Source organism: Talpa europaea (genome assembly GCF_964194135.1).
Source record: "Talpa europaea genome assembly, chromosome: 5".
Classification (NCBI taxonomy): domain Eukaryota; kingdom Metazoa; phylum Chordata; class Mammalia; order Eulipotyphla; family Talpidae; genus Talpa; species Talpa europaea.
The window spans coordinates 99,115,095-99,141,387 of NC_140071.1; the positions used below are offsets into that span (position 1 = coordinate 99,115,095).

The 26,293-nt window shown below is 42.0% G+C and overlaps 1 protein-coding gene and 1 pseudogene across 3 annotated transcripts in view; both read right to left on the reverse strand.

The window, feature by feature from the left end:
- Window positions 1-12,055, reverse strand: part of SEPTIN11 (septin 11) — a gene marked incomplete at both ends in the record, with an annotated part of 92,835 nt that extends 80,780 nt beyond the window's left edge. For both annotated transcript variants that reach the window (XM_084234127.1, XM_084234126.1), the window contains one exon: window positions 12,029-12,055. In XM_084234127.1, coding sequence (XP_084090253.1) covers window positions 12,029-12,055 — 27 coding nt within the window. The remainder of the gene's footprint in view (window positions 1-12,028) is intronic.
- Window positions 12,056-12,997: 942 nt separating this feature from the next.
- The window catches only part of LOC311170576 (RNA polymerase I-specific transcription initiation factor RRN3-like), a 42,539-nt pseudogene continuing 29,243 nt past the window's right edge, over window positions 12,998-26,293 (reverse strand). The window contains exons 3-4 of the transcript in view: window positions 16,959-17,932; window positions 12,998-13,314 (exon numbers count right to left, since the gene is read on the reverse strand). The product of the transcript in view is annotated as an RNA polymerase I-specific transcription initiation factor RRN3-like (transcript). The remainder of the gene's footprint in view (window positions 13,315-16,958; window positions 17,933-26,293) is intronic.

The following is a 26,293-nucleotide window of genomic DNA, read 5'->3' on the forward strand; positions in this document are numbered from 1 at the left end:
ACATACTTTGGGAGTTCAAAAGCATAAGCTGGACAATCTATCTCTTTATATATGAGCCTAAGCAATCTCTGGGGCAACAGAAACTGTCAACCTGTATTTGGTTAGCACATACTTATTTTTATCCTGGATTACCAAGCATTTCTGAGCACAATAATCAGTTTTACGTTCTCATCTTCTTCTAAATTTCACTTACTATCTCTTGAAGTAGCCTTATTCTTAAAGACTTTAATAAACCGCATCCTGCAGAACAGAGATCTGCAGGCCCAGTTTGGATTAGTTATCTCAAAAAGCATGAAAAGACTAGGATTTTTAAAAGCAATAGTTAAAACCTAAACATTTTATTTCACCTTAATAAATACATATTATGTACTGATGCATATGTAAACATGCATCCATTTTTTTATTACAAAGGGCCAAGGAGTTTTTCATGATAGTGAATGTGAGTTATCCCGATCAAAGTTGTCTTTCCAGCACACACCATTAGGCATCATCTGTGAGTTCCAGTTTGTGTCTTTCAAATTGGCGCAAGCATTTTAAAGTATTCTTTAATCTGAGTGCAGATTCTTTTTAGAGTCTACAATTTTTCTCCAACTTTTTATAATTATCACATTAAATTCACAGTTTTATTTTAGCAAAATTCTCACCTTTACCCTTTCCAAAGAATCTAATTTAGAAGTTATTTGTGCACTTAATCTAATAGTTGTTTGTGCACTTATAATTCAGAACTTCATATAACAGTAAATTAAGTTATACAATTATGACCACTACAACTGGCCTAAGAGGATTTGGGAACAAACTGATTAAGCATAGATGCTTACTGATAGATCAAGAAGGCCTGGTTTCTGCAGAAATGCTGGCGAGCCCTAGCACAGAACACTGTCCTCTTGGTCAAAAGCATTGGGCATGCTGTGCTCCGTCTTTTTAAAGGGGGAGTGGAGTGCATATATTAATCTGGCAGAGACTTTGAAAATATTTCCTCGAGATTCAGATATGATTTTCCAATTCCCCCTTAGAATGGGAAACCAAAATAAATTTATAATAACAGGTTGGGAAGAAAGTTGGAGGTTTTCTTTCAAGCACTCCTCAAAGTATATTATAAAAAGGGGAAGGAGAGTAATAAATGGGCCCTACTCTTTCTGAATGCCAAACCAAGTTCCCAATGTTGGCTATCTAAGAGAAGGAGAAGGCTGTCAAGAGCATGAGCTAGATCTTTTTTTTTTTTTTTAAGATTTATTTTATTTATGCATATAAGAGCTGGGGTGTAGGCCAGTGGTACAGTGGGTAAGGATTCACCAGAGACAGAGTGGGGAATAGAATAGGCAGACTGACTGAAATACACTGCTGAGGAGAGCAGTGGGCGAAACAGGAGAGGTCTGTTGCGCCATGTGTGTAGCTCCCTGTCCAGGGAGGCTGTGAATAGCTTCACAGTACTGTGCTTAACAGTACTGCGCAACATGAGTTAGATCTTTTACTTAGTATTTTTTAACAGCATGGACCATAGGACTAGCAACTCTGAGAGTCTCAATAACTCCTTTGTTGATAATGCACTAGTGATTGAGATATTCCACAGGCATGACAAAAAACACTTGGTAACTCATCCCAGAATTCAAGCCTTATTCAAAGATTTTGAACATTAGTGACAGGGATGTCCATTTGCCAAAAACAGATTTTTGGATCTGGTTTGGTTTCATGGAAAATGAGAATATGGTTTTGATATATTCACTTGTGCATGGTGCATGGCTGGGCTCAGTGTTTGTTGATTTAATGAATGGAAAACAGAAAGGCTTTGAGAATAAGAATACAAATTCTTTATGAAAAGATATTTAGCAGCACCCCTGACTCCCCAACATGCCTATGTTGGTGTCTATTCCATAAAATCCCTGGAGTACTCATCACCCTCAGCTTTGATTGCATTGTAAATCCAATTCTCTGGGATCCAATTCCAGGTTCTCTTCCAAAAGCTAGATTTGTAGCAACAAATTATTAGTCATTTCAATAGCTAAAAATTTAATTTACTGCTTTAAGTTCATAAAACACCTTGGAATTTTGTTTTCTCAATGTGACATAAATGTGCTGAGGGCTCAGATGTGCTTCCACTGCAAACCATTCAACATCCCCCAGGGGAGAAGTGATAACAGAGGTTGACTAAGAGTTGGAAAAGTCTTCCAAAACAAAGAGGTATGTACCAGATAAACAATCAAATCATTCCATCGGGGGAGGTAATCTTAGATTTCCCACCCACACAAAAATTATAACCAAACCTCAAGGAATGGAGCAAAGGTGACAAAATTTGGAGAGAGTAGGAGAATGAATCCATTTGGTTCATGCAGTTTCTAAGGATCTCTACATTATCAGAAACTGCCTCTAGGTTAGGTGCACATAAGTAAAGGGATGATTTGAATATCAGGCCAAACTCTCAGGCCGATACTTATAAACCTGGGCCCTTACAATTGCTCAGTATTACTTAATTAAAACTTGTTTCAAGAATTTCAGTTACTTAATTAAAACTTGTTTCTTCAAATCTTCAAGACTTGAAGATTATTAGAAATTTTTCCAACATGCAGATAGTTGTAGTCCTAAATTTTTCTGATTTTATCAAAAACAGTTTTAAGCTCTGACCCAAGTTCACAGCTCTTGTATCAAAACCATCTCCCTCTCCCTTTCCCCATACATTATCTATACGTTACCTAGTTTCTAGAATGGAAAATATGTAACTGACTTGAAATGGGTAAGTTATAGGACTAAATGCTCAGAAACAAGTACTTCCACACTGACAGAGTATAAGAATTCTTCTATCCCGAGCTCTAGAAATGAAAATTTAGAAAAGTTATAGTAATATATCCAATTTTTTTCTTTTCTGAGTCTTGTTTTAACAAAAGTTTGAAGATTTCTTTCCAATACATAGATGTGAAAACTTAACAAAAGATCAGTTTGCTCCAAATACGTTTTTAGAATGTCCAGAGTCACTTAGTATGTTACAGATGTGACCTTCACGTTCCCTTATCTCCACAAGGGAAAAAAGAGTCCCAGCTCAGGAAACAAAATGGTTTTACCTATTTCCCAAAAATGCAGGGGCTGAGACAAGGGCTTGCATGCTTGCAGCTATTTTTGGAAGTGATTCATTCAGAGGCAAGGCAGTAGGGACTGGAAACAGTAAAATGGGGAAGGAGGGAAAGTAATCCTAAGGGTATACATATGGAGCTAATGAACTCCTGCGGGCTGAGGTTGGGGCTCTAGAGACATATATTATTATCCAATGGAGTGATAAAAGACAAAAGTATTTATGCACCATCACCATTTATGCATCTATCACCCATCAATCAAGGGATGATCTATGGGGATGGTAAGTCCCTTCATTAACCACATATATACAAATGTAAGAAAAGCAAAGCAGAATCCTAGTAGCTACAGCAGATATGCTTGGAGCAGAAAGCTGCAGATAGGAAGTCTACAAGCTGTCTGAGTTTATGCAGCAGCAGCTGAAATAAAAAGGGGGACTGAGAGGAAAAGGGCCAGCACAAGTTTTATCCAACTGATCCAAAGGATCTATTTTCACTCAGTCAGTCAACTTTACGAGATGGTGTGAAGAACATAGTCCCTTAAGTCTGGAAATAAAGGCTAAGAATGCAGGCTAGCGGAACATGTTGCTTATAGTAATGAGTTTTTTCTTTTAACATTCATAACTATAGTTGATAATTCCTCTTTATTTAAAAAAAGGAATTTAAAGAAAGGTGGGGCTCTGGGCATCCAGAACACTATGTGTCTGTCACCTAAGTGTGACAGGCCATCACTACTGCAGGCATTCAAGGATGGAAGTCACCAAAACCTGGACTAATGAGTGCAGGCTTTGAAGACTGGATGTGTTCAACCTGTGCCTCAAAAGTCTGCTCTGATTCAATAAAGGGGAACCTGCCCATTTCAGGGGTTTAGGAGGGGCAAATGCTCACTGCCTGCTGGCGTGGGTTGAGGTGGGTTAGCAGTTCTGGTTAGAGCCCAGTCTTGAATATAAAGTCATTATTATTTCTGGATTCATACCCGCTTTATTGAGGACAAATGTTTCACACATCATTGTTAGACCTTTGTGTGTACTAATTCATTCAATCCAAAAATCCGTGAGGAAGGTCCTGCTATTGTTTTATAAATGAGGAAAGTGAAGTACTGAGTAAGTCCAGTGAGAAATAAACATAAGGTCAAAAGAGTGGCCAACTAGCAAAATTGAGGCCCTAAAGCCCCAGCGGTGGCTCCAAAACTCACATTCTTGACCAAAACGCCATAATCTGCTGCCTCTCAGTGAGAGAAAACAGAGCAAGAAAAGGAAGCATGCCATCTGATGCATCTGCATTTAGGAACAGACAGGCTGGGAAAGGACTGATTTGGAAGCATCCCAAGGGAAACAATTCTGTCAAGCAGCTGGAAGTCCTAACGGCCTCAAAACTATTTCTCAGAGAGCACACTCCCAGGGCTGGGGCAGCTAGAAAGCAGGACAGAAGGTCTCTCAGAAGGTCACCACCCACTGCTGACTTGGTGATGATGCTACTGGAAGCTCATCATGAGTGAACAATAGAAATAATCACACTCTGTCTTCAATTCAATCTGACTGTTTAATACACACACTCTCTTCCTTATCATTCCACCATGTACAGCTGGAATCAGAGCAGGACAGAGTGAGACAGTACGACATTACATTACAACAGTACAGATGTATTACATTACGACAGTACAGACAGTACGACCATTTTAAAAAAGAAATAAAGACCCCTGGCTCTATAATAGATTCCCTGACTGTGAAGATAACGTGAATGCTTACTATTCAAAATTTTCCCTGCCCCACCAGGGGGCTTTACCTCTTAACATCCCATGGCCCTCCAGCTTGGCCATGTGGCAGAAAAGGTGGTCCATCTCCACCCTGTTGAATTTAGGAATGACCAATTACTCTGATCAATGAAGTGACCCATCTATGAGCTCAGGGTTCAGCAGCTCTCTTTTCCTTCTACCACCAGACTGGCAATGTCCAGATAGAGAACACTCCCTCAATTTGGGGCCTGCAGAATCACTCTCAGAGGATGACAGAAACAAAGACCCCACTGAGAAATAAACCTGTGCAATGTAAACCACCAACACTTGGGGCTGATTTGTTAAATCAACCTAATGTAGTCTACCTGACAGGTACAGCACTAAGATTGTATGTATGTTGATCTATGAGCCATTGGTTCTAAAGCCCAGCACTCCCCTCAACTGGCTGTAAATGACAATTTCTTTGTGCCTCCGTTTCCTTGGCTATATTACTTCTCTGGAATTTTGTGATGATAAAGTAAAATAACGGTCTTGACAGTAATTTAAACAGAAAAAATTAAAAACCAAGATGCTGAATAAGCTTCCTATGCAAAGAGGTTTTAGGCAAGTATTTCCCTTCCACCAGAGGTCTGAGCAAGTTTAACGGGCACCCTTAAATGAGATTCACAAACTCTATATTGGCATGAAAACAGCAAAGGGATGAGATGAATCAAAAAGGATTTAAGTCTTAAAAGAACTCTGACTTTGAACAGATTTCTCCCATTTTCTGGGATCCAATGCGTTTTTAATTTTCTTTATGGACAACACTGATAACCACTTACAGTCCATTCCATCCTCACCCTCCAAGACTCAGCTGCATTAGAAAATAAGAAGTTCTAGGGGACCTCCCTGGTGGCGCAAGGGGTTAAGCACAGCACTATGGAGCAATCCGCACCTCTGCAGAACAAGTTCGATCCCCTGCCGGCCAGGGAGAAACCCACATGGCAAGGCAGACCTCTCCTGTCTCACCTGCTGCTCCCCTCAGCAGTGTATTTCTGTCAGTCTGCCTGTTCTGTTCTCAGCTCTGTCTCTAGTGAATCCTCTCACCCCCTTCCCCCCCCATATCTTGGCCTGTGCCCCAGCTCTTGTATGCATAAATGAATGGATAAATCTTAAAAAAAAAAAAAAAAGAAAGAAAGAAAAAAGAAAAGAAAAGAAGTTCTAGTTCTAAATCTTGAGAAAGGGCTCTAGCAGGGGGAAGACCTATGCTGGGGCTTGTCACTAGATGGACCCTTGCTCCTTCTCTTTGTGTCCTTCCTCAGTCTTCACTTCCTGTTACATAAGGAACCAATTTGGTCATGAAAGTGATCAAATCCCCTGATTCCCTCATCATCTCTGCCCTACTCTACTGACTCATGAAGAATCAGCACTCTGCAGATTTTTAGGATTTTCCATCAACCAATTCCAAGAATCCGAGATATCTTGAACTAGGAGAGTGGAGCAGACAAGATATAAGACATTTAAAGAGCTATATAGTAAATATGCTTATGTCTTGAAGAATGTAGTACCTGTCCTGGTCTTGTCCCATCTTCTCAATGTGTCCACTCTCTATTGATCAAGAATGCCGGACTTCCTTAAGAGACTCTGTTTCACTTCCAGAGCTGTGCATATGTTGTCCCCTTGAATTACACTTTCCCACCTTGCTTTTCTTACTAAGTCCTATTGCTTACTCATCCATCAGATGAGTAAATGTGATGAGAATAGCAGGGGTGGAATCTCAAATACTCAACATCATGACTTCAGTCCTGCACATAGAAAGTAAGAATGAAATATTTGATAAAACAGATGAATTAGGAAGCCAAGAATGATTATCAACATGTTAGGGTGTTAAAGATGCTTTGTTTTTCAATTTCTTGCCTATCTATTTATTAGGAGTCTACTATTAAGAAAATTAGGAAGTAGAATATCATAAATTCTTCCCAAAGGAATGTTACTTAATTATCTAAAACAAGCAGGTACATTTTATGTTTTATATATAGAGAAAGCCACAATTATGTTATGTTTTATATATATATATACATATATATAGAGAGAGAGCACGCGCCACAATTTTGAAAATGTGGGGGGGAAGCCCCCACTTGTTGGGTACCAAAGACATATTTGGGACATGTAGCCTGCCCCTTCCCCATGTCCCACATAGTCACAATTCAGCAGGTGGACAGAATGTGTTCACACAAATGAATTTCCTCTGTCCTTTGATTCAAGCAATGTACTCACACTCATCAAAATAGACCCTAAAAAAGAATAGTCTTATCATGGAAAAACACTCCTGAATTCTACCTCAGGCCAGGTCTGACACAATGCAAATTTGAGGTAGATCACTCGGCAAATTCTTTTTAGAAGCCTGGCTATATTACCTTAGCCCAAGCATTGTTTTAATGCTCAACATAGGCAACACTGATGTGCTACAAGTCTGAATGGGTCAGAAGAGATACTGTTTAGTTAGAAAGGAATTTATTGTCAACCTGGATTTGAGGGGCTATCAATTATATTATAAAGTGGACCTCAGGAATAAAGACAGAAGCTTTACATCTGCTGGTTATTTGTTTAAAAAATGGCTCAGCTTTACTGACCCCAGTTTAGCCAAGTCCAGCTAAGACTGTGAAAGACAGTTTCCAACAAATGATAAGATTCAAGAGCAGCCCCTACCTCCCAACAAACTTAATGTCCCCTGAAGAGAAACAGGCACAGAAAATTGATAGTAGCCTGTTCCACAGGGAGCCTAAACTCAAAGGTCATTATCAGCTATGGCATCATCAGTGGGTACAAACAAAGAGTATTTTGGCAATCAATCAAAGTAGGCCATCCAAATCATGCATTCCTTTGTCTGGTTCCAGATACAGGGTGGCCTCTTCAAAAGTACTAAGCATCTGTTTCCTCCATTATATGAGTGTCCAAAATAGTCAGACAGGCTATTCAGACATACAGGCTGGCTTCTAAGAGGCAATTTATATAAGATAGGCTATGACTGCTGGTATAAATCTCAAAAAGTTGATGAAAATACACTATCTAAGGATAGTCAGGATAATGGGTTATGGGTAGTTTTGTTTTTTAATCAATTCATCACATCTATTTTCCATTGTGATATAGATAAATACGATTTTTTTAAAATACACTTTAAAAGAAAGATTTAAAAAGGATTGCTACAACTCAAATATTTCTTGCATACCTTAACAACTGCTTATAGAGCCTCATTGTATATAATTTATATCAATGACTTTGAAGAGTTTTAAATTTTAACTATTCTTTCCCCATGACAGCCCCTCTATGTTATTTAGATTTCCATTAATCTTTCTCCAGGTACAACAGCCAGAGTCTTCCATCTGATTACCACATCCTCGAGTAATGGAAATGGCAATTTTTAAAAAAGATTTTATTTATATTTATGTAGAAGAACTGGAGTATAGGCCAGTAGTGCAGGGGGTGAGAGAATTCACCAGAGACAGAGGGGAGCAGAACAGGCAGATCTACTGAAATACACTGCTGAGGGGAGCAGCGGGTGAGACAGGAGAGGTCTGCTGTGCCATGTGGGTAGCTCCCTGGCCAGGATCGAACTCATGCTGCAGTGGCTTCGGATAGCTTCAAATAGTGCTGAGACTTAACCCCTTGCTCCACAAGGGAGGCCCCATAGCAATTTTATAACAAAGGAAATTAACATTTCATTGTCAGTGGCAACTTGCTCTTGCTGAAGACAGAACATATCTTCAGGAACTGTCTATAGGGATCCTCAGATAAGATCCTTTACCTGTATCCTAACTATTGACACAGCAATAGGCAGATAATTCCCTTTCTCCCTAAGAAGCTGACAACTCCATTAAAATTTGTCACTTTAATATACATATACTAAATCTGTCAAAAAATAAAATCTCTAGGTAAGAAAGGATTCTCTCTCTGGCCTACTGCTGTATTCCCAGCACTTAGAACAGTACTTGGCAAATAGGAGATGCCTGATAAATAATTTTAAGTGAAAATAGATGAATTTGGTTTTTTTTATGCATTTTGGCACAACACATTAAGACAATTCAATGTGTTTCTTGATCAGGGGAATCTCCATCCCTGGAAAAGTTTAAACACATGCCTTCTATTAAGAATAAAAAAGTATTTCTGCATTGGGGAGAGAGTGAACCAAATGACCTCTTTAGTTCCTTTCAACTCAGACACTACACCATAAGAGAAAGTGTATCAACTACATAAAATCTTTGGATTGGCAACACAAAACCTGATTCAGAGGTAGAGAAGTCACCACAATGTTTAAAATAAAGATAATAGCTGCCCTGGGACGTGGATACAAAAATACTAACTCATCCAAGATGTGGATGCTTTCCTAGGAGAGAAATTAGTTAAAATCTGGAAAACAGCACATGTGCTTCAGGATCTTCTGGGAGCCAAGTCCCAAAACCATCAGTAGGGAAAACGGAGAAGCTAGGGGGTCAAGATTAAAATAGAAATGAGTCAACAGTATCACACTAAACTGAAGCTTTTGTCTTCCAGTCAACAAATCCACTTAAGAAACATCTGAATTTAGCCTGGAGGTTAACTGAATATAAAAACACGCTAAGGTAGATAATCTTGCATTTGATATATAAAGGATTTGATATATAAGGATTCTTGACCATTAAGAAATCATATTTATCTAGGATGTCAAATTCAAGAATATCTAAAATTGAAGGTAAGTTGTTCATGAACTTTTCTTCAACCTGAATGGGAGAGACAGTTTTCAGGGAAAGGAGATATATGTCTATTTTCCTAAAGAAGTTTTAAAACAATCTAATTCTCAAGGAGTAACTAGGGAAACATCATTCACACATGAATGAACTTTGGAAGGATTTGTTTTCCCCCAACACACCCTTCCTTTGTTTTGTTCAAATTATAGGAGATTAAGAGACAGGAGAGGCAGAGAATTCTCAAGTGAGAGTTGCAATATATTATTGCTGCGTTTTGAGAATCTTTCCCCTTGCACTGGAGCTGTTTTGAAGACATTGCAGAGAGAACACTTAAGACTGTAAAGAAATGAACAAAATGAAACAGTTCAACATTTCCTTGGAACTGTATGAAGAGCCTTTTCAACTTTGTAGTAAACTCCTGATCACTCAGACCACAAGTCAGTCCAAAAAGTCTTATTTTTAAACCATAATTTAACCTTAATTCCAGCGATAACAGGGAATGTGCAGAGAAAGAAGTTACCGCCTCTGTACACATACACTTTTCAAATTTTCTATTATTTGAATGAGAGAGCTCTTACAGAAGGATTCTGTGGGATTATGTACACATCTGGTTAACAGACCTGGTGTTGGATTTGATTATGGCCACACAGCTAAACCTTAAATCCACATGTTGTTCCTATTTATCTGACATATATGAACTAACTAATTTATAGAAAATGTGCAGCAAATTATATCTTCCACCCCCATGCCTTAAGAATGCACCAGCAATAGGGTGAAAAACACAACCCCCACAGAACATTTGCACTTCTAGGACGCTCTCCAATGATCTAAAGCAGATATTTTTGTTTTTAGTTACCTGAATTTGTGCCCTTGAAATAAATATAGGGGGGTGAGGAATGGGAAGGGCGAGAGTAATTGAGCCAGATAAACTTGACCTCTTTGGACCTCAATTTCCTCCCCAGAAAACTAAAGGGGAGTCCAGAGACTATGCCAGATTTTCTTAGTAACAACAATCTCTGACCACTAATTACGAAGAGCATAATTTGTATGCAAGAGTCAACCCATATTCTTTAAAGTATGTCATTATTTATTAGCGTTTTAAATGCCTAAAAGACCCATAGGTTACCCTTCAATATAACCACTGCACATTTTCTGTGGACAAGGCTTTGGAAAACACTGGCAGCCGAACAACTACGCGCAGTCAGGAAGGGCAGAAGGGACCGTGGAGAACTTCGCCGGATGGGGCCGGGTGGGGCGCTGGGGGCGCGAGGGCAAAAGGCATGTGTGTCTAGGGAGGAGCTGGAGGAAGAGCCGCGAGCCCGAGAGCCACCGTCTGGTATTTCTAGAGCTTCCTCCGTGAGACTTGTGTCTGTAACTACAAAATCTCTCAAGCCACCACCTGCAGCTACAGGGTCGTGGGAAGAGGAAGAAAGGAAAATGAAAAGGAAATGGTATTGTGCGAGAAGAGCCTCGCTCCAGGCGCCCCCAAAGCCAGTGGAGCGAAAGTGGACTTTGAACGCCACAAAGAAATAAGGAAGGAGAAAGAGGACACCGCCTTTCTCACCCGGCTCCGCGCTTTTCAGTAGAAAGGAAAGGCAGCTGCCGCCGCCCCTCCCAGAGGCCTTGAGCGCGGGGATGCGAAGCGCGGACTGAAACCCACGCCTCAAAGCCCTACTCGTCTCCGGCCAGATCTGGAATCCCGGACTGGTAGCCGAGAAGGGGCGGCCCCTGGCCGGCGGGCAGACTCGGGGCTGGGGCATCCCCCGGTCTCTCACCCTCCCTCCCCTGGCTCCGAGCCGTGGGGTCCCCGATTCTCCATGCATCCGCCCTCCCTTTCTGTTCCCCGCTTTCCCGCCTCCTCTGCCCGCCGCCCCCGGCCTTTCAGTCTCTGAGTATTTTAATACTTCCACCCACCCCGACGAGGCGGCCTTTTGAAAACTTTGTGTGCGCCTGGGGCTTTTGTCCACATCCTGGGCAGGGCCCGGTCACCCGGGTGGGTGCCTGAGGGTGTCCGGGGTTTCACAATGCACTGGGGAAGCCACCACGGAAATCCCACCCCTTCGTTTTTGACCCGCTTCTACCGCCGTGTGACACCCTGAGCGCGCCGGCTAACCATTCCCATCCCCGGGCGCCCCGGGGCGCGAGGGAGCAGGGAGGAAAGCCCCCCACCCCGAGCCTCTCCCGACTGTCACGAGGGGCTCAGTGTGCGCGGGGAGAGGGGGGCAGCGGAGAATCGCCGTGGCTCTAAGAATCCCTTTTAAGAGAGAATGGGAAGGGGCTTCTTTCTCTCCCCCCACCCGGCATCGGGGCGCGAAGCGGCGATACACTGTTGCACCACGTAGTAACCGAGCCCCCAGTTCCTCGCCCACCCCGCCCCAGGCGCGCGCCCAGATCTCCGCACACACCCACAGCCGCCACGGTCGGGAGCCCCCGCCCGAGTCCCCGATATTCCCCGCCGGCACCCCGCGAATGCAGGGACCACCCAGCCCCGGAGGAGCAGCGCGCAAGGGAAGCGAGGCCCCGGCACTCACAGACGGTCTCCCCACGGCCACGGCCATCGCGGCTGCGGCTGCGGCTCCGAACGCGCCCGGGTGCTCTCCGCCGACGCCGGCTGCAGCTGGGGCCGCGGCTCCCGCTCGCCTCCCCCGCGCCTCCCTAGCGGCTGCGCTCTGCTCGCGCCCGGCTCCCGCGCGCAGCCAGCAGCATCTGCTCCCCCCACGCCGCCGCCCCTCCTGCTTTATTAGGGCAACATGGCCACCCGCCTGGAAGGGACCATTTGCTTCCCCGGGAAGGGGTGTGAGCGGCGCCGCGGGGCCGAGGGGGCGGGGGGGAGCCGGCCGGGCGGGCCTTCCGCCGGGGTCAGCAGACCTCGGCCGCGGGGCACGCCCTCGGCGAAGGTAGCGGTGGGCTGCGAAATGGCCCCCTCGGGTGCCCCCGAGATTCCCGGGCCCTGCGCGCTGGCCGCCGCCCCCCGCGCCTCTAGGTGCTGGTGTCCGAGCGAAAGCTCCGGCGCTGAGGTCCCTGCCCCGGGTCGCGCCTCGCGCTTTGCGGAGCCGGCGGCCGGGGCGGCTGCAGAGGAAAAGGAGCACCTGGGGCGAGCCGGTCGGCTGTGGCAGCATCTCGAGGGAAGGTAACCCCAGCGAGCACGCCCCGCCTGCAGGAACCGGCTGGGAAGGGTGAGGGCCACCCGGAGAGTGGTGGCGACCGAGGTGGGGCTGGGCAGACCTCCGCAAGGGAAGCGTGCGGGCTACGGGTCTTCTCTACTTAGGGGAGCCTGACAGGCCGGCGCTTGGAAGCTGTCTCTGTAGCGTGCGGCGAGTGGGCGACCACGTTGGAGAGGAGAGGCCGTAGCAGTTGCAGCGGACAACCTACCACCGCCTGCTCGAGAGGAAGAGAAGCAGCACGCCCCCGCTGCAGCTGTGGCCGGCCCCAGGGCGCGGGGGCCGAAGCCGCTCCCTGGCAAAAGGAAAACTCACTGGTCTCTCGTGGGGGCGCAGACTTTATTGGATCGCTGGAAAGTGGCCGGACGACCCCGAGGCGCGCACGTGGGGTTGCAGCTGAGGGGGTGCCACCGTCGCGCCAGGTGGTGTCTGTAGAGTCGGTGCGACTTCACGTCGTGGGGCTGGCTGGGAAACTCCTCCCCTGTGGGGAAGGATCTCCTGCTCCCCTCCAGCAGATGTTGGGGCGTTGCTGGGTGTGCGCGTGGTGGGCAGAATGGCAGAGCTTGGTGAATGCTGGGTGGTGCGGCGCGGGGCGGGGGCAGAGGCCGGGCGGCGAGGGGTGTCAGAGGTCAGAGCTACTGCAGATTCCCCTGGGCCTTGAAGGGACAGGAGGGAGGGCCTCACGAATTCGTGATTGAAAATAGCGACCAGGTCGGGAGGCGGGGTTACCAGTTGGGTTGAAGCGCGTGGGAAGTGTAGGCAGGCACAATGAGGGGCTGTGGTCGGCCCACGGAATTGCGCTTGGGGGAATTTCCTCGGGGAAAACTCGAGTTACTGAAATAGGTGAAAGACAAACCGCCTCTTTAGACTGGGGCGCCTCCCCAGTCTGACCTGAGACTTCAAACACTGCGGTTTTCCGGGGCCTGTGTCTGTCCATTCCGCTGTCTCTGTCTCAGGTGGGCTGCGGGGTTAGAACGCCCTGTGCCAACTTTGGCTGAGGGAGGGTGACCTCCAGGCTGGCGCAGGTCCGACAGCTACCAGGGCACAAATTGGGTACGTCTGGGTGGGATCCAGAGGCTCGAGGCCACCCAGGCTAAATTAAAGCTGCAGGACACCAGCGGCGTCCAGCTCTGAGTAGGCAAAAAGACAAGGGACTCCGAATCAGAACCTCATTCAGTCTATGGGCGGGCCCAGATTTGCAGAGCGCTGAACTCTTCAGTTTGGGCCAATTTCTCCCTTCTAGGAGTCAAATCTTTTATTTTTCTTCTTGTATTTTTATTGAGGTAACATTGATTTGCAACACTGTATATGATTCAAAGCTAAAGAACCACACCTCTTCAGATGTATGTTGCCACAGCACACCCACCATCAAGGCACCCATAGTCCATTGGGCCCCCTCCACACTGTTCTCTATCCTCCCACTTCCCCTTCTGCTTGGAAGCCTCAAATCTACAGAAATCAAATCTTTAAAAGACAAGGGCCACCATTTTATGTGAAGCATATAGTTGGTGCTCCATAAGTGTTGAATTAAGATTACCACGTGGACAGATGCTATGCTAAGAGATGGGGAATAGAGAAATACTTTCAACTGCAGCTCTTTGTATGGACTTTTTGTTCCTCTGCCATAGGGAAATTTAGACAGCAGCACTGCCCTTGGAGAAGAGGTTTCAGGTAAATCTGATGAAAAGACAGATCCACAACTGCCACTGAATGCAACTGCAAACAAAGTATCAATTTAATTTAATGTTAAACAGACTGGGCTGTAGAATTTAATTATCATTTTATTTATTTTTAAGTGCTTTTTGATGTAAAGAACTGATTAGACTATAAAAATGCAAACTCCCCACCTTTGTAGATAGCTTACTTTATTCTAATAACAATAACTTAAAGTCACTTATTCTAATATTTCATCTGTTTGAGGAAGCCCCTTTAGGGCAAAATCACAGTATGCCATCTTCTGCCTGGGTTTTTTCACTGATTAGGAGTAATGACAAGCCCTTCCTGATTATTTTTTGACAGATGGGCACATATATTTTTAATAAAAATACGATTTGGTGGCTTTTGGTCAGGAAGACTATTGTAGAATGTTAGTTCTCATTATGAAGCTATATAAATATTCTCTATCCAGACTATATAGGTTCAAAATCCTCGCTATAGCACTACATAACTGAGTAACCTTGAATACATTACTTCATCTTGTAGTGACTCAATTTCCTCATCTTTAAAATCTGTTTAATGGTGATCTCTGTAATAGAGTTGATAAAGGTTTTTGTAACCTCTTCAGGTTTTCTAGCCTAGCACTGTGCTAGGAACAAAATTTTTTTAAATGATGATGACTCTGTGTGTCTGTGTGTAAAGTCTCTACTATTGGGTGGCTTAAGAATAATAACTACAGATTAACCATAACATTGTTTTATTTTCACAATGGTTATTTTTTCAATCTCCTTTAAAATTAAACGCTTATTTGTAAATATCACCTACATTGAAAATACTCCCCAACTGACAAAGATCCCACTTTAACTTCTTAGACACATTTACTCATTGCTATCCATTGTACTAAAACCCTACCTTTTTGTCAGCAGTTAACAGAAAACCTTAAGATCCTCATATGACTTTCCACCAAGTCACCAAAACACAATCACCAATATCCACTTTCTGTTTTCCAGAAATGTATTTATAGACTAAAATTCAAACTCTAGCAATATAATTATACAAGAGCATACCAAGCCCTAGGAAATAGTGTATTTCATTACAAAATATTTGTAATCAAGAAAATACTGCTCACCTTTAAAGAAAGACTAGGAAAAGTCACAGAAAAATAATTGTGTTTAAGATGCCCATTTTTACTAGAAAAGTACACATATAAGAAATAGAGCTAAAATGCATATCAGTATCAAAATGACTAAAAGAGCTTGCATAAATTTGATTTAAAGCACGGTTATTTAAGCTCCCCTCTCTCAGTGTCTAGTTATAAAAATACAACAAAAACCTGACCAAACGAGAGTTTCACTGAACTGAATCCAAGATAAGAACAGCCAGAAGACCAGGCTGTAGCTGGTCTTCAAATCATTGTTGCTAGCAAAAATAGTCCACCAAATAACCTAAAATTTTACCATTTGGACAAAAAGTTCTCTAAAATCACAGATTCTATAAAAAGCAAATCAACCAAACTAAAATCCCTCAAGGTAGCATTCTGCTACAAACTTGGGGGCAGTTCCAGTTCTGACAGCACTCTTGGGAACCTAAATGTAAAATATCATCTACTGTGTTTTATAAACATCAAACCCCACTTTCTGTCAATGTGAATTACATTGACTCCATTTTTCTTTTAAACATGTATTTGCACTCCCAAGTATATGATTTGTCTGATTCAGTTTCCCCAAATCTTCTATCTCTTTCCTTCGGTCTTTTATTTCTTTGCACATCCTGGAAAACTCCTTCAGTTCTACCTCCACCTGCTAGCACCCAGGACCATCTCGGGCCATCTCCCAACTCTCCTATCTTCTCTGCACCCCACTGATATCCTAACACACAAAGAAAATTACAGCAGTGTGTAAATAATGTATACAACATAAATTCTTCTAAACACTTTAAATACTATCCTAGAGGATTTTCTCTGAAAAGAAATCAGATCAACAAAGCTCTGTGATTGTGGGTCCAACAGAAACCTGTTAAAAATGTTATCTGTTAAAAATAGTCTGTGGCCAATCTTAGACATCTCTCTCACAGTAATATCAAAAAGGTATAACCAAAAAAGGTATACATTTAACTAGCCAAGTCCTCAGCATTTATCATCAACCCACTATAAAACATTGCACACGATATTCAGTCTCTTATCTGTCTGGAAGCAAAGAACATGTCTGTTCAAACACGAGAGTAAGTCTAACTTGAAAATCAGATGTCTGGGGCATGAAATCTAGTGCAATGTGATGCTCCTTATGTGCCCTGTAACTGAGGGACACAGGATGCAAGGGAGAGCAATGTTGCATCTCAATCACAAAGCCTTGTAATTAGACAGTATTTTGTGGCAAATTTAACATGGATGGGGAGCCCACGCTACTTGAAAAACTTCAGAAATGCATGTGAAAAGAGCTTTGTATCATCCCCATGACACTTTTCAAAAATCATAAATAACCTTCATCTTCCATCTCCTTTGTAATGGGATTCTTAAACTCCTAAAACCCATCTGCATTCATGTCTTCCCATACCTGATAGACAGAATTAATGAATTTCTTTAATAGAAGGATTGGGGGAGAAGAAGTTATCAAATAGTTTTGTGCAGGTTTGCACGCCTCCCCACCAGCTGTATTTCTAGTAACTGGTAGCACCTGGCAATTGCTCTTCTCAACGACAGTGTAGCCGAAGACTAACTGGTGCTTATTTGTGATAGTGGCAAGAAAGTTTTAACTACAGAGGGTTAGGCAGATTTTCAGAGGATTTAGCTGACTTGTCACTATACATTCAACATTTAGACTTTGAACCTTCCTTCAGCTTTCAACTTAAAAGTTGCTTATGTCTAAAAACAAAGGTGCAAAAAAAAAAAATGGTTGGCAGCCTGAATAAAATGGTCCATGGAGAACAACATCATAAATTGCCTTTGTTCCTAAATCCTGGTTATATGGTATGTGTGCAGCCAGTTAACTAAAAGATCTAGGCCTGGTGTTACAATAATAAGAGGACCTCTTGCCAAAAAGTTCCCTTTATAATTTCCAGCAGCTTGCCTAATGATGGCAGGATTATTCTGATCCTGCAATTTTCTTTGGAGATGTTCCAAAAATGCTTCCAGTCCCAATTTAAAACTACAGAGGTAAAACATGAAAAACTGTATGTGACAGGAGGTGTGGGTGGGCAACAATAGCTTGTGAAAGATGGTTATGAGATCTTGATATAAACTCTTTTTTTGTTGTTATTACTCTTACCATCTGCATAGCGGACGTCCTTAATATAGGGGCAAAGTAAAGACAGCAGGATATCAAGGCATTCAGTTACAGGATGTGCATCTGACCAAGTTTTTCAGGATCCATCTTATTTCACACTCAGTTTCTTCACCTTTATCCACATTATACAGTCTTTCTGTGACATCCATCCCACAGGCAGTGTGAAGTGTTATTTCTTCATCTTCAATATCTTGCTGGGATGCATTCACATCCAACTCAAGGAAAATACACACTAATCCTTAGTAACTTATGAACATAACATGCCAGGGTTCTTGCTGATTTTTGAATAAATGGAAATTTTTCAACCAGCAAGGGGTTAAGTTGCAGCACTATGAACCTATTGACAGCCACTGCAGCACGAGTTCGATCCCCGGCCAGGGAAGTGACCCACATGGCACAGCAGACCTCTCCTGTCTCGTCTGCTGCTCCCCTCAGCAATGTATTTCAGTAGATCTGCCTGTTCTGCTCCCCACTCTGTCTCTGGTGAATACTCTCATCCCCCGCATCTCTGGCCTGTACCCCAGCTCTTGTATGTATAAAAACCCAAATCTTGTATGTATAAAAGCCCAAAGAAACCATGGTGTTAATGGATATCTCTTGCTAATATATGCAAAGCTCCATGGTGGGTCAAGTTCTACAGGAAGATGATTATCTTTGTCATCAGAATCCAAAACATTTGTATCACCTTACATAAAGACCACTTGGGAAGGAACAAAATGAGAATCATGCTGAGACATGGTCTAAAGAAGGCAATCTGTGCTGTTCCAAAACCACCAAGAAAAGCCCAATAGCCCCCCACCACTGTAGGATTTCTGTTCAACCACTGCAGTATCAATGGACTATTGGTAAGTTGTTCAGTCTTTGGTAAAGGCCATGAAGGAAGAATGGAATTCTAGTAGCCAGTCAATGATCTGCTCATCATTTATGTCTGTATCTGACAGCTGCTTCTTCCACATCTAGAAGTCATTTGTTTTATCCTTTTTGTTCTTCAGTAAGGCTTCTACCACAGTTCCACCAAACTGAACAGTTTTTTGGGGGGAGAATTAAACAAATCATTCTCTAATGTAAGCATATCTGAAACTGGAGCCTTCCAAGTGCCCAGCATTTTGACTGGAAGCTGAAGCAACTGTTTATCAGTCAACTGAGTAAGAAGCAGCAGGAAGCCCAGTGGGCAGGACCAGCAGGCACTACCACTGCACCTCATGCTGTCTTTCCAACTCTCCTTTTTTTTAAGATTTATTTATTTATACAATAACTGGGGTACAGGCCAGAGATGCAGGAGAGTGAGAGAATTCACCAGAGACAGAGCGGGGAGCAGAACAAGCAGACAGACCAAAGACACTGCTGAGGGGAGCAGTGGGCGAGACAGGAGAGGTCTACCGCGCCATGTGATATCTTTCCAGCTGGCTGGGATTGAACCTGCACAGCAGAGGCTGCCAGACAGCTTCAAAGAGCAGGGCTCAACCTGCTGCACCACCGGGGACGACTAGTCTTTCCAACTCTTAACCAGGTGCAAGAGAAAAATATTTGAATAACTCTGAAAATGAGCCAAATGCTAGAAAATATATGAATTGTGGGATTTTAAAGCACTGTAGAAGGAGCATGCTGGAGGTGGAACAGGGAAGAAGCAAGGAGGAGATTCCAAAGGAACAAAATGAAAAAAAGACTTGCAAAGATAAGGATACTATGGGAAGGGTAGGTACTCAGGCATTGCTCAGTGTCAGTGCCCTAAAGGGAGCGTGGTAGAACGGGGAGAACACAACACTTCAACTCTACATTATCACTTAGTAGCTTTGTGACATCAAGCAAATTAGCCTTTCTTCATCTCATTTTTTCTTATTGTAAAATAGAGTAGTAACAATGAATGTGAAGGGCCTCCCTGGTGGCGCAGTGGTTGAGCGCTGGGTTGCGAAGCTGCCCGCGGCCTCTGCAGTGCCCGTTCAATCCCTGGCTGCTCCCCGGACACCGGAGGAGGGTCCCACATGGCGCGCAGACCTCTCCTGCTGCCCGCTGCTCCCCTCAGCAGTGTACCTGGGTCCTTCTGCCTGCTCTGCTCCCCGCTCTGGCTCTGGTGAATTCTCTCACCCTCCCAAGCTTCTGACTGTACCCAGTGCTTGTGTAAACAAACAAACAAATAAATAAATAAAACATACCTCTATTTAAAAAAAAAACAATGAATGTGAAGAAGGACATCTGTTTGTCAGAGCCACTCTCCATCCTCCTTTCTATCTTCAAGAGCCTGAACTAAAAAGGGTTTTCTTTCCCTTAGTTTCCAGTTGAGTCAGGCAGTGCTGAGCAAGAGCAATTTAACAATGAGAGGAGGGTCACTCTTTATTTCCCCAGGCTCCCTTGCCTTGGCACAAGCACAGTGCAGGGTAGCTGCATTCTTTAACCAAAAGTCACAGTTACTCCCCTCAAGCAACCCAGGATAAACCCCTTGTGATCTCTTTATACTTTGTAAATAGGCTTTTTACTAAACTCTACTCAAATTATCCAATAGGCATTTACCATCTCATTCCCCAATAAGAACACAAAAAGATTCTTGACATCTTTAGAAGGAGATTCCACTTCATATTAAGTAGGATGACTACAGAAAAAAATCACCTAACAAGTGTTATTAAGAATGTAGAGAAGGCAGATCATACATTTTTGGTGTCAAATGGTACCTCCACTTTGGAAACCAGTTTGGCAGTTCCTCAAATGGTAAAATATAGAGTTACCATGTGACTTCAAAATACCATTCTTAGGTAAGTACACCAAAGAAATTTAAATGTATATTCTCTAGCATTCCACAGGGGGAGGGGGAGGGAGAAAAATAGGGGAGGGATTATGGTGATGGTTCATGAGTGAATTGATGGTGGGAATTTTATGGGGACTCACCTGAGAGGAGAAAGCAAACATTGTACAAAAATTGTACATTGAACAGTGATGTAAAATACGTAGAAATTAATTAAATTTAAAAATATGCCCTCCAAAAACTTATACAGGAATGTTTACAGCAGTATTCATAATAATTAAAAGGTCAAAACAATCCCAATGTTAACCAGCTGATGAGCAAGAAAATGGTACATCCATTCAATGGAGCACTAATTGACCACAACAATGAACTAAGTAGTGATAACTGATACAACATACATGAATCTTTTAAGTATTATTCTATGTGAAATAAGTCAATCATGAAAGACTAATTCTTATATCATTCCATTTATAAATGTCTAGGTTAGGCAAATCTATAGAGACAAAATAGATTAGCAGTTTCTCAGTTCTAAGGGGGATGAGGTAATAGAGACTAGAGACGTAAGAGGTATGGCATTTCTTTTTGAGATGATAAAATGGAACATTTATTGTGGTGGTGTAGGGGGTTCCAGTGGTTCTAGTAGCAGTGGTATCTCAATGTGTTTTTTTTTTTTTAATATATATTATTTATTTATTTATTTATTTATACAAGCACTGGGTACAGTCAGAAGTGCGGGAGGGTGAGAGAATTCACAAGAGCCAGAGCGGGGAGCAGAGCAGGCAGAAGGACCGAAGTACACTGCTGAGGGGAGCAGCGGGCGGCAGGAGAGGTCTGCGCGCGGGACCCTCCTCCGGTGGCCAGGGATATTTCAATGTGGTTTTAAGGTATTTCTCCAAAGATTAATAATGTTGATCATCTTCTCCTTTGCTTATCACCTTCTCATTTGATTATCTGTCTTTGCCTGTTTTTCAATTGGTTGTTTCCATATTCTTAGAGAAGCTGGATATAGTACTTTATAAGTATTTTATCGCTAGTCTAGTCATTTCATTTTCTTAAAGAATCTTTTAAAAAGAAGAGAGATTTTTATTTGATAGGCTGTCATTTATTGATTTTTTTTTAATAGGTTGTACTTTTGGTGTCTACCAAATAAACTTACGCCAGCCCTTTGTTTTTCTTCTAGATATTTATGGCTTTAGTTTTTACATTTAAGTCTACAATATATTTTGAGTTAATTTTGTATATGGTATGAGGTAAGCATCAGACTTCATTTTTCCTCTATACACTTTTTCCAGTATCACATTATAAAGACTATCCTTTCTCCACTGAATTGCCTTTGTAACTTAATCAAAAATCAAATGAGCATATATGAGTTTTACCTATTTCTAGACTCTCTCTTCTGTATATTGGTCAGTGTGTACATCCTTTTGCCAATATTACACTGCCTTGGGTACTGTAACTCTATAATAAGTCTTTAAAAATGAGGAAAAAAATGAATTTTCCAACTTTGTTCTTTTGGTATCATTTTAGCTAAACTAGTTACTTTGACTTTGTACTTAAATTTTATAACAAGTTTATAAATTTCCACAAAATATCACAGTGTGGTTTAAATTAGACTGCATTAAATATATAGAATAATCAGAGAAGATTAACATCTTTGAATTCATGAACAGAATATATTGCCCCATTTACTTCCACTGCTTTTTTCACTATTTTGGAGATTTCATCATGCAAGTTTTGCATTTGTTTTCATCTTTTTTTGGTGGCTTTATTGAGATATAATTCACATATCATACAATTCATCCATGTAAAGTATACAATCCAGTAGTTTTTAATGTTGTCACTAGTCCCAGTCTCACAATTTTCTCCTTTGTTCCTTCAACACTAGGAGTGATAATGGCCTCTTAATGTTACTCTCCTTTGGGTGCTTTGCCATTACCTTACTGTTCTATAACTCTGCCTCTGGGTTCCTCAAATTTTTGTACATATGAATCACTTGGGAAATCACTGGTTAAAAATGCAAGTTCTGATTCAATAGGTCTGGGGTAGGGTCTGAGAGTCTCTATTTCCATCATACGCCCCATGTTGTTGATAATATTGGTTTAGTGATCATATGAGACTAGCAAGGGCTTATAGTTCCACTGTGATCTCTTTATTTAAGTTTCTTCATTTGGAATGTCTGCAGAAAAAAAATTTTTTTCATAAAGACATTGATAGATGCTGATGGAAATTTTAAAAACTGAATCCTTCAGAAATTCAGTCTCTTTCTTTCCCTGTTAAATATTTGTTCAAAAATTCATTCCAGACATTGTTAGATTTATGAATAATTCTCAAAATTTCTCCTACCCCTGCTGCTTTTTATTCTCCTTGAAAATCAGCACTATATTTGCCCCATTCAATCTTTAGGCATTTCTCTTTTCTCTGGCTTCCCCAGAACGGACTAATACTGAGTCTGTAATCACTTATGTAGTCTTTCATGGGTAAAACATTTAAACTTAGAGAGTTTAATTTAAAACAACTGGATGCTCATCTACCACATTGGATTTCACTAGACTTTCCATTATCTTTATTCTGTTTTTTTCATAAATAGAATTTTTCTCTTTGAGAAAGAAGACAAAAGTTAAAGAGATTTACCTTGTCTTTATCATCTGACCGCATTATACTATCAGCACTAAGCAGTGTCTTTCCTCTTGTTCACCCTCTTGCTAAAAAACAAAAATTTAGTAAAAATTATTAGTATTCATTTTAAAATTTATTTATGTGCACAAAGGAAGTATTAACCCTTATGGACTTGTACTATCTTTAATACATGCCCTTTTAAAATCTGGTGACATTGAGTATGCTATGAAGTAAGGTGCTCCTAGGAGTGTGCTAACTTGGCCTCCTGACCACTTTCTTTGGCAATCAGGTCAGGTCCTTTAGCCCTGGCATCGCTCATTTTTTCCCAGTGCCACTTACTAGTAGATATAGCCACTGACTTAGAAGAGAATTACACATATCTGTCTATTCTGAGAGCAACACTTTACTATACTATACTCTCTACCATCTGTCTAATCCCTCACCTTTTGTCACAACCTATTGCAACCTACCATTCCATCTTCGTCAATTTCCACCAGCTTAATATTCTCTACTACACCGACTTACTCTACATCCTCAACTCTCTTCTTGTAAATTTGTTCCTTTTAAATGAGGTAAAACTTCCTTTACTTATTTCAGTCATAAGTTCCTTGATACCTCATCTACCAACATCTAGTAGATTGTGTTTATCTGTTTTTGTTAATTTCTCCAAGTTCAATTTGCTTTGCCACCAATTCTCCCTTTCCAACCTTAGATTTCAAAAGTCACCAGCACTATATATATTTTAATATATTATTTTTTTAAAGATTTATTTATTTATTTATACAAGCACTGGGTACAGTCAGAAGCGCGGGAGGGTGAGAGAATCCACCAGAGCCAGAGCGGGGAACAGAACAGGCAGACTGACAAAATATACTGCTGAGGGGAGCAGTGGGCAAGGCAGGAGAGGTCTGTTACACCATGTGGAACCCTCGCCGGTGGCTGGGAATCGAACCAGTTCTGTAGAGGCGCAGCCCAGTGCTCAATCGCTGCACCACCAGGGGAGGCCCACCAGCACTATATTTCAAGTTTCTTTTATCTACTTTAGTTAGCCCCTCCTGGATCAACAGAAGTGAATATCTGTTGGTTTATAAAGTTTTGGCAGATTATGCTTCATGCCTCGTTGTTCTATACTTTCTTCAGAAGAGAACAGAATAGAGCCCTGCAAGGCTGCTTCTATTCATCAGCAGTGGAGCACATAGACTTGGAAGTCAGAACAATTGGGCTCATATCCCTGCACTGCTAAATATAATAATAAAAATAATAAGGTAGGCAATTTTTAAAATTGACACATTAGTTTGGTTGTAGGCTATGTTGCTGTAATAGAGATACCCCAAAACTCAGCCAAAAAAGACTGGTGTTTATTTCTTTCTCGTGAACTAGTTGAGGAGGTGTTGAGCAGTTCAGAGGTCATTCAAAAGTCCATGTTCCCTGTTGCTATCTTGTTGCTTCACTAATTTGTGATGTTATCTCTTCTACTCAAACCATATTGCAAATGAGCCACAGGGCAGGAAAAGAAGAGGTGGAAGAAAAGCAATTTCCTTTAAATAAAGTGGCACAGGCATAGGACAAATCACCAGTGCTCATAATCAACTGCAAAAACTCACTTAAATAAACATACTCAGCCGCGTAGAAGTTAGGATATGTAATCTGTTATATAGCATCAATATGTCTGCCTAAAACTAAGTGGGGGGCCCTATTTGTAAAAAAGAAGAAATAATAAATGGAAACTGGGGGCAAAATCACCAGTCTCAGAGGTAATAGATTTACATGTTTAAAAAAGTAACATAAGATGTTATAGAATGAAGTCTCCTACTCTCTACCATCTGTCTAATCCCTACTCCTCTCCCCAGGTGGTAAATACTTCATTAGTCTCTTGTGTATCTTTCCAGAGTTTTCTTAAGCAATTTTATGCAAATAAAAATATATATTCTTATTTCCTTCCCATCCCATGTTTTATAGAAGAAAAACATAATATGTATATCATTTTATACGTTTTTAAAATTTAACAATGTATTTTGCATTCTTTTATACAGCTGCCTCGTATTTTTAAAGATGTATCATCTTCACTTATTTAATAGTCCCTTTGATAAATTCAGAATTGTTTCTAATCTTTGGCTATTACAAATGAAGCTGCAGGGCCTCCCCGGTGGCGCAGCGGTTGAGCGCTGGGTTGCGAAGCTGCCCGCAGCCTCTGCAGCGCTGGTTCGATTCCCGGCTGCTCCCCGGCCACCAGAGGAGGGTCCCACATGGTGCGCAGACCTCTCCTGCCGCCCGCTGCTTCCCTCAGCAGTGTACTTCGGTCCTTCTGCCTGCTCTGCTCCCCGCTCTGGCTCTGGTGAATTCTCTCACTCTCCCTCACTTCTGACTGTACCCAGTGCATGTATAAATGAAAAAAAACGAACAAACAAGTACATAAATAAAACATGCCTCTATAAAAGAGAAAAAAAAATTTAAATAAAAAAAACAAATGAAGCTGCAATAGTAATCTTGTGCTTGTCATTTTGAACACGTGAAGGATACATCTTTAAAATACATTTCTAGAACTGGAATTAGCCAATCATATAATATCAAGTCAATCATTTGATCTGAGTCACACTATCTTTACCTATAAGGTGAAGTTCACATTTACCTCATAAATGAAAATTTTATATTATCTATGAGATCATGTCATTATAATGAAATAACTAATTGTAAAATTCTATAATATATAAAGAAATAAAATAGTTAAGGACATCTGTTCACGTTTGGGCTCAGCAGAATGACTCCCACAAAGAAGGGCAGTGAGAAGAAAAAGGTCCATTCTGCCATCAATGAGGTAGTCACCAGAGACCAAACCATCAACATTCACCAGCACATCCATGGAGTTGCCCGTTGAGCACTAAAATGGTAGGATTTAAAGCCTCCCTGGTGGTGCAGGGGTTAAAAACAATGCTATCAAGCTATCACCTGCCACTGCAGCAGGAGTCTGATACCCAGCCAAGTTCTATTCCGAGCCAGCCACGGAGCTGACCCACATGGCACAGCAGACCTCTCTTGTTTCGCCCAATGCTCCCTTCGGCAGTATATTTCAGTAGATCTGCCTGTTCTGTTCCCCACCCTGTCTCTGGTGAATCCTCTCAGCCCCCACACCTCTGGCCTGTACCCCACCTCTTGTACGCATATATAAATAAATCTTTTAAAAAATGATAGGACTCACCTTCATTCTCCAAATTTCTGTCAGTCTTCTCTCCTTGGCCAATGAGTATGGTATACCTGTTGGTAGAGCCTACCAAAATTCCGAGCCACAGGTATATTTGGAACTACTCTTTCCAAAAGAAGAGATAAGGGCTGCAGGGCAAGCAAAAG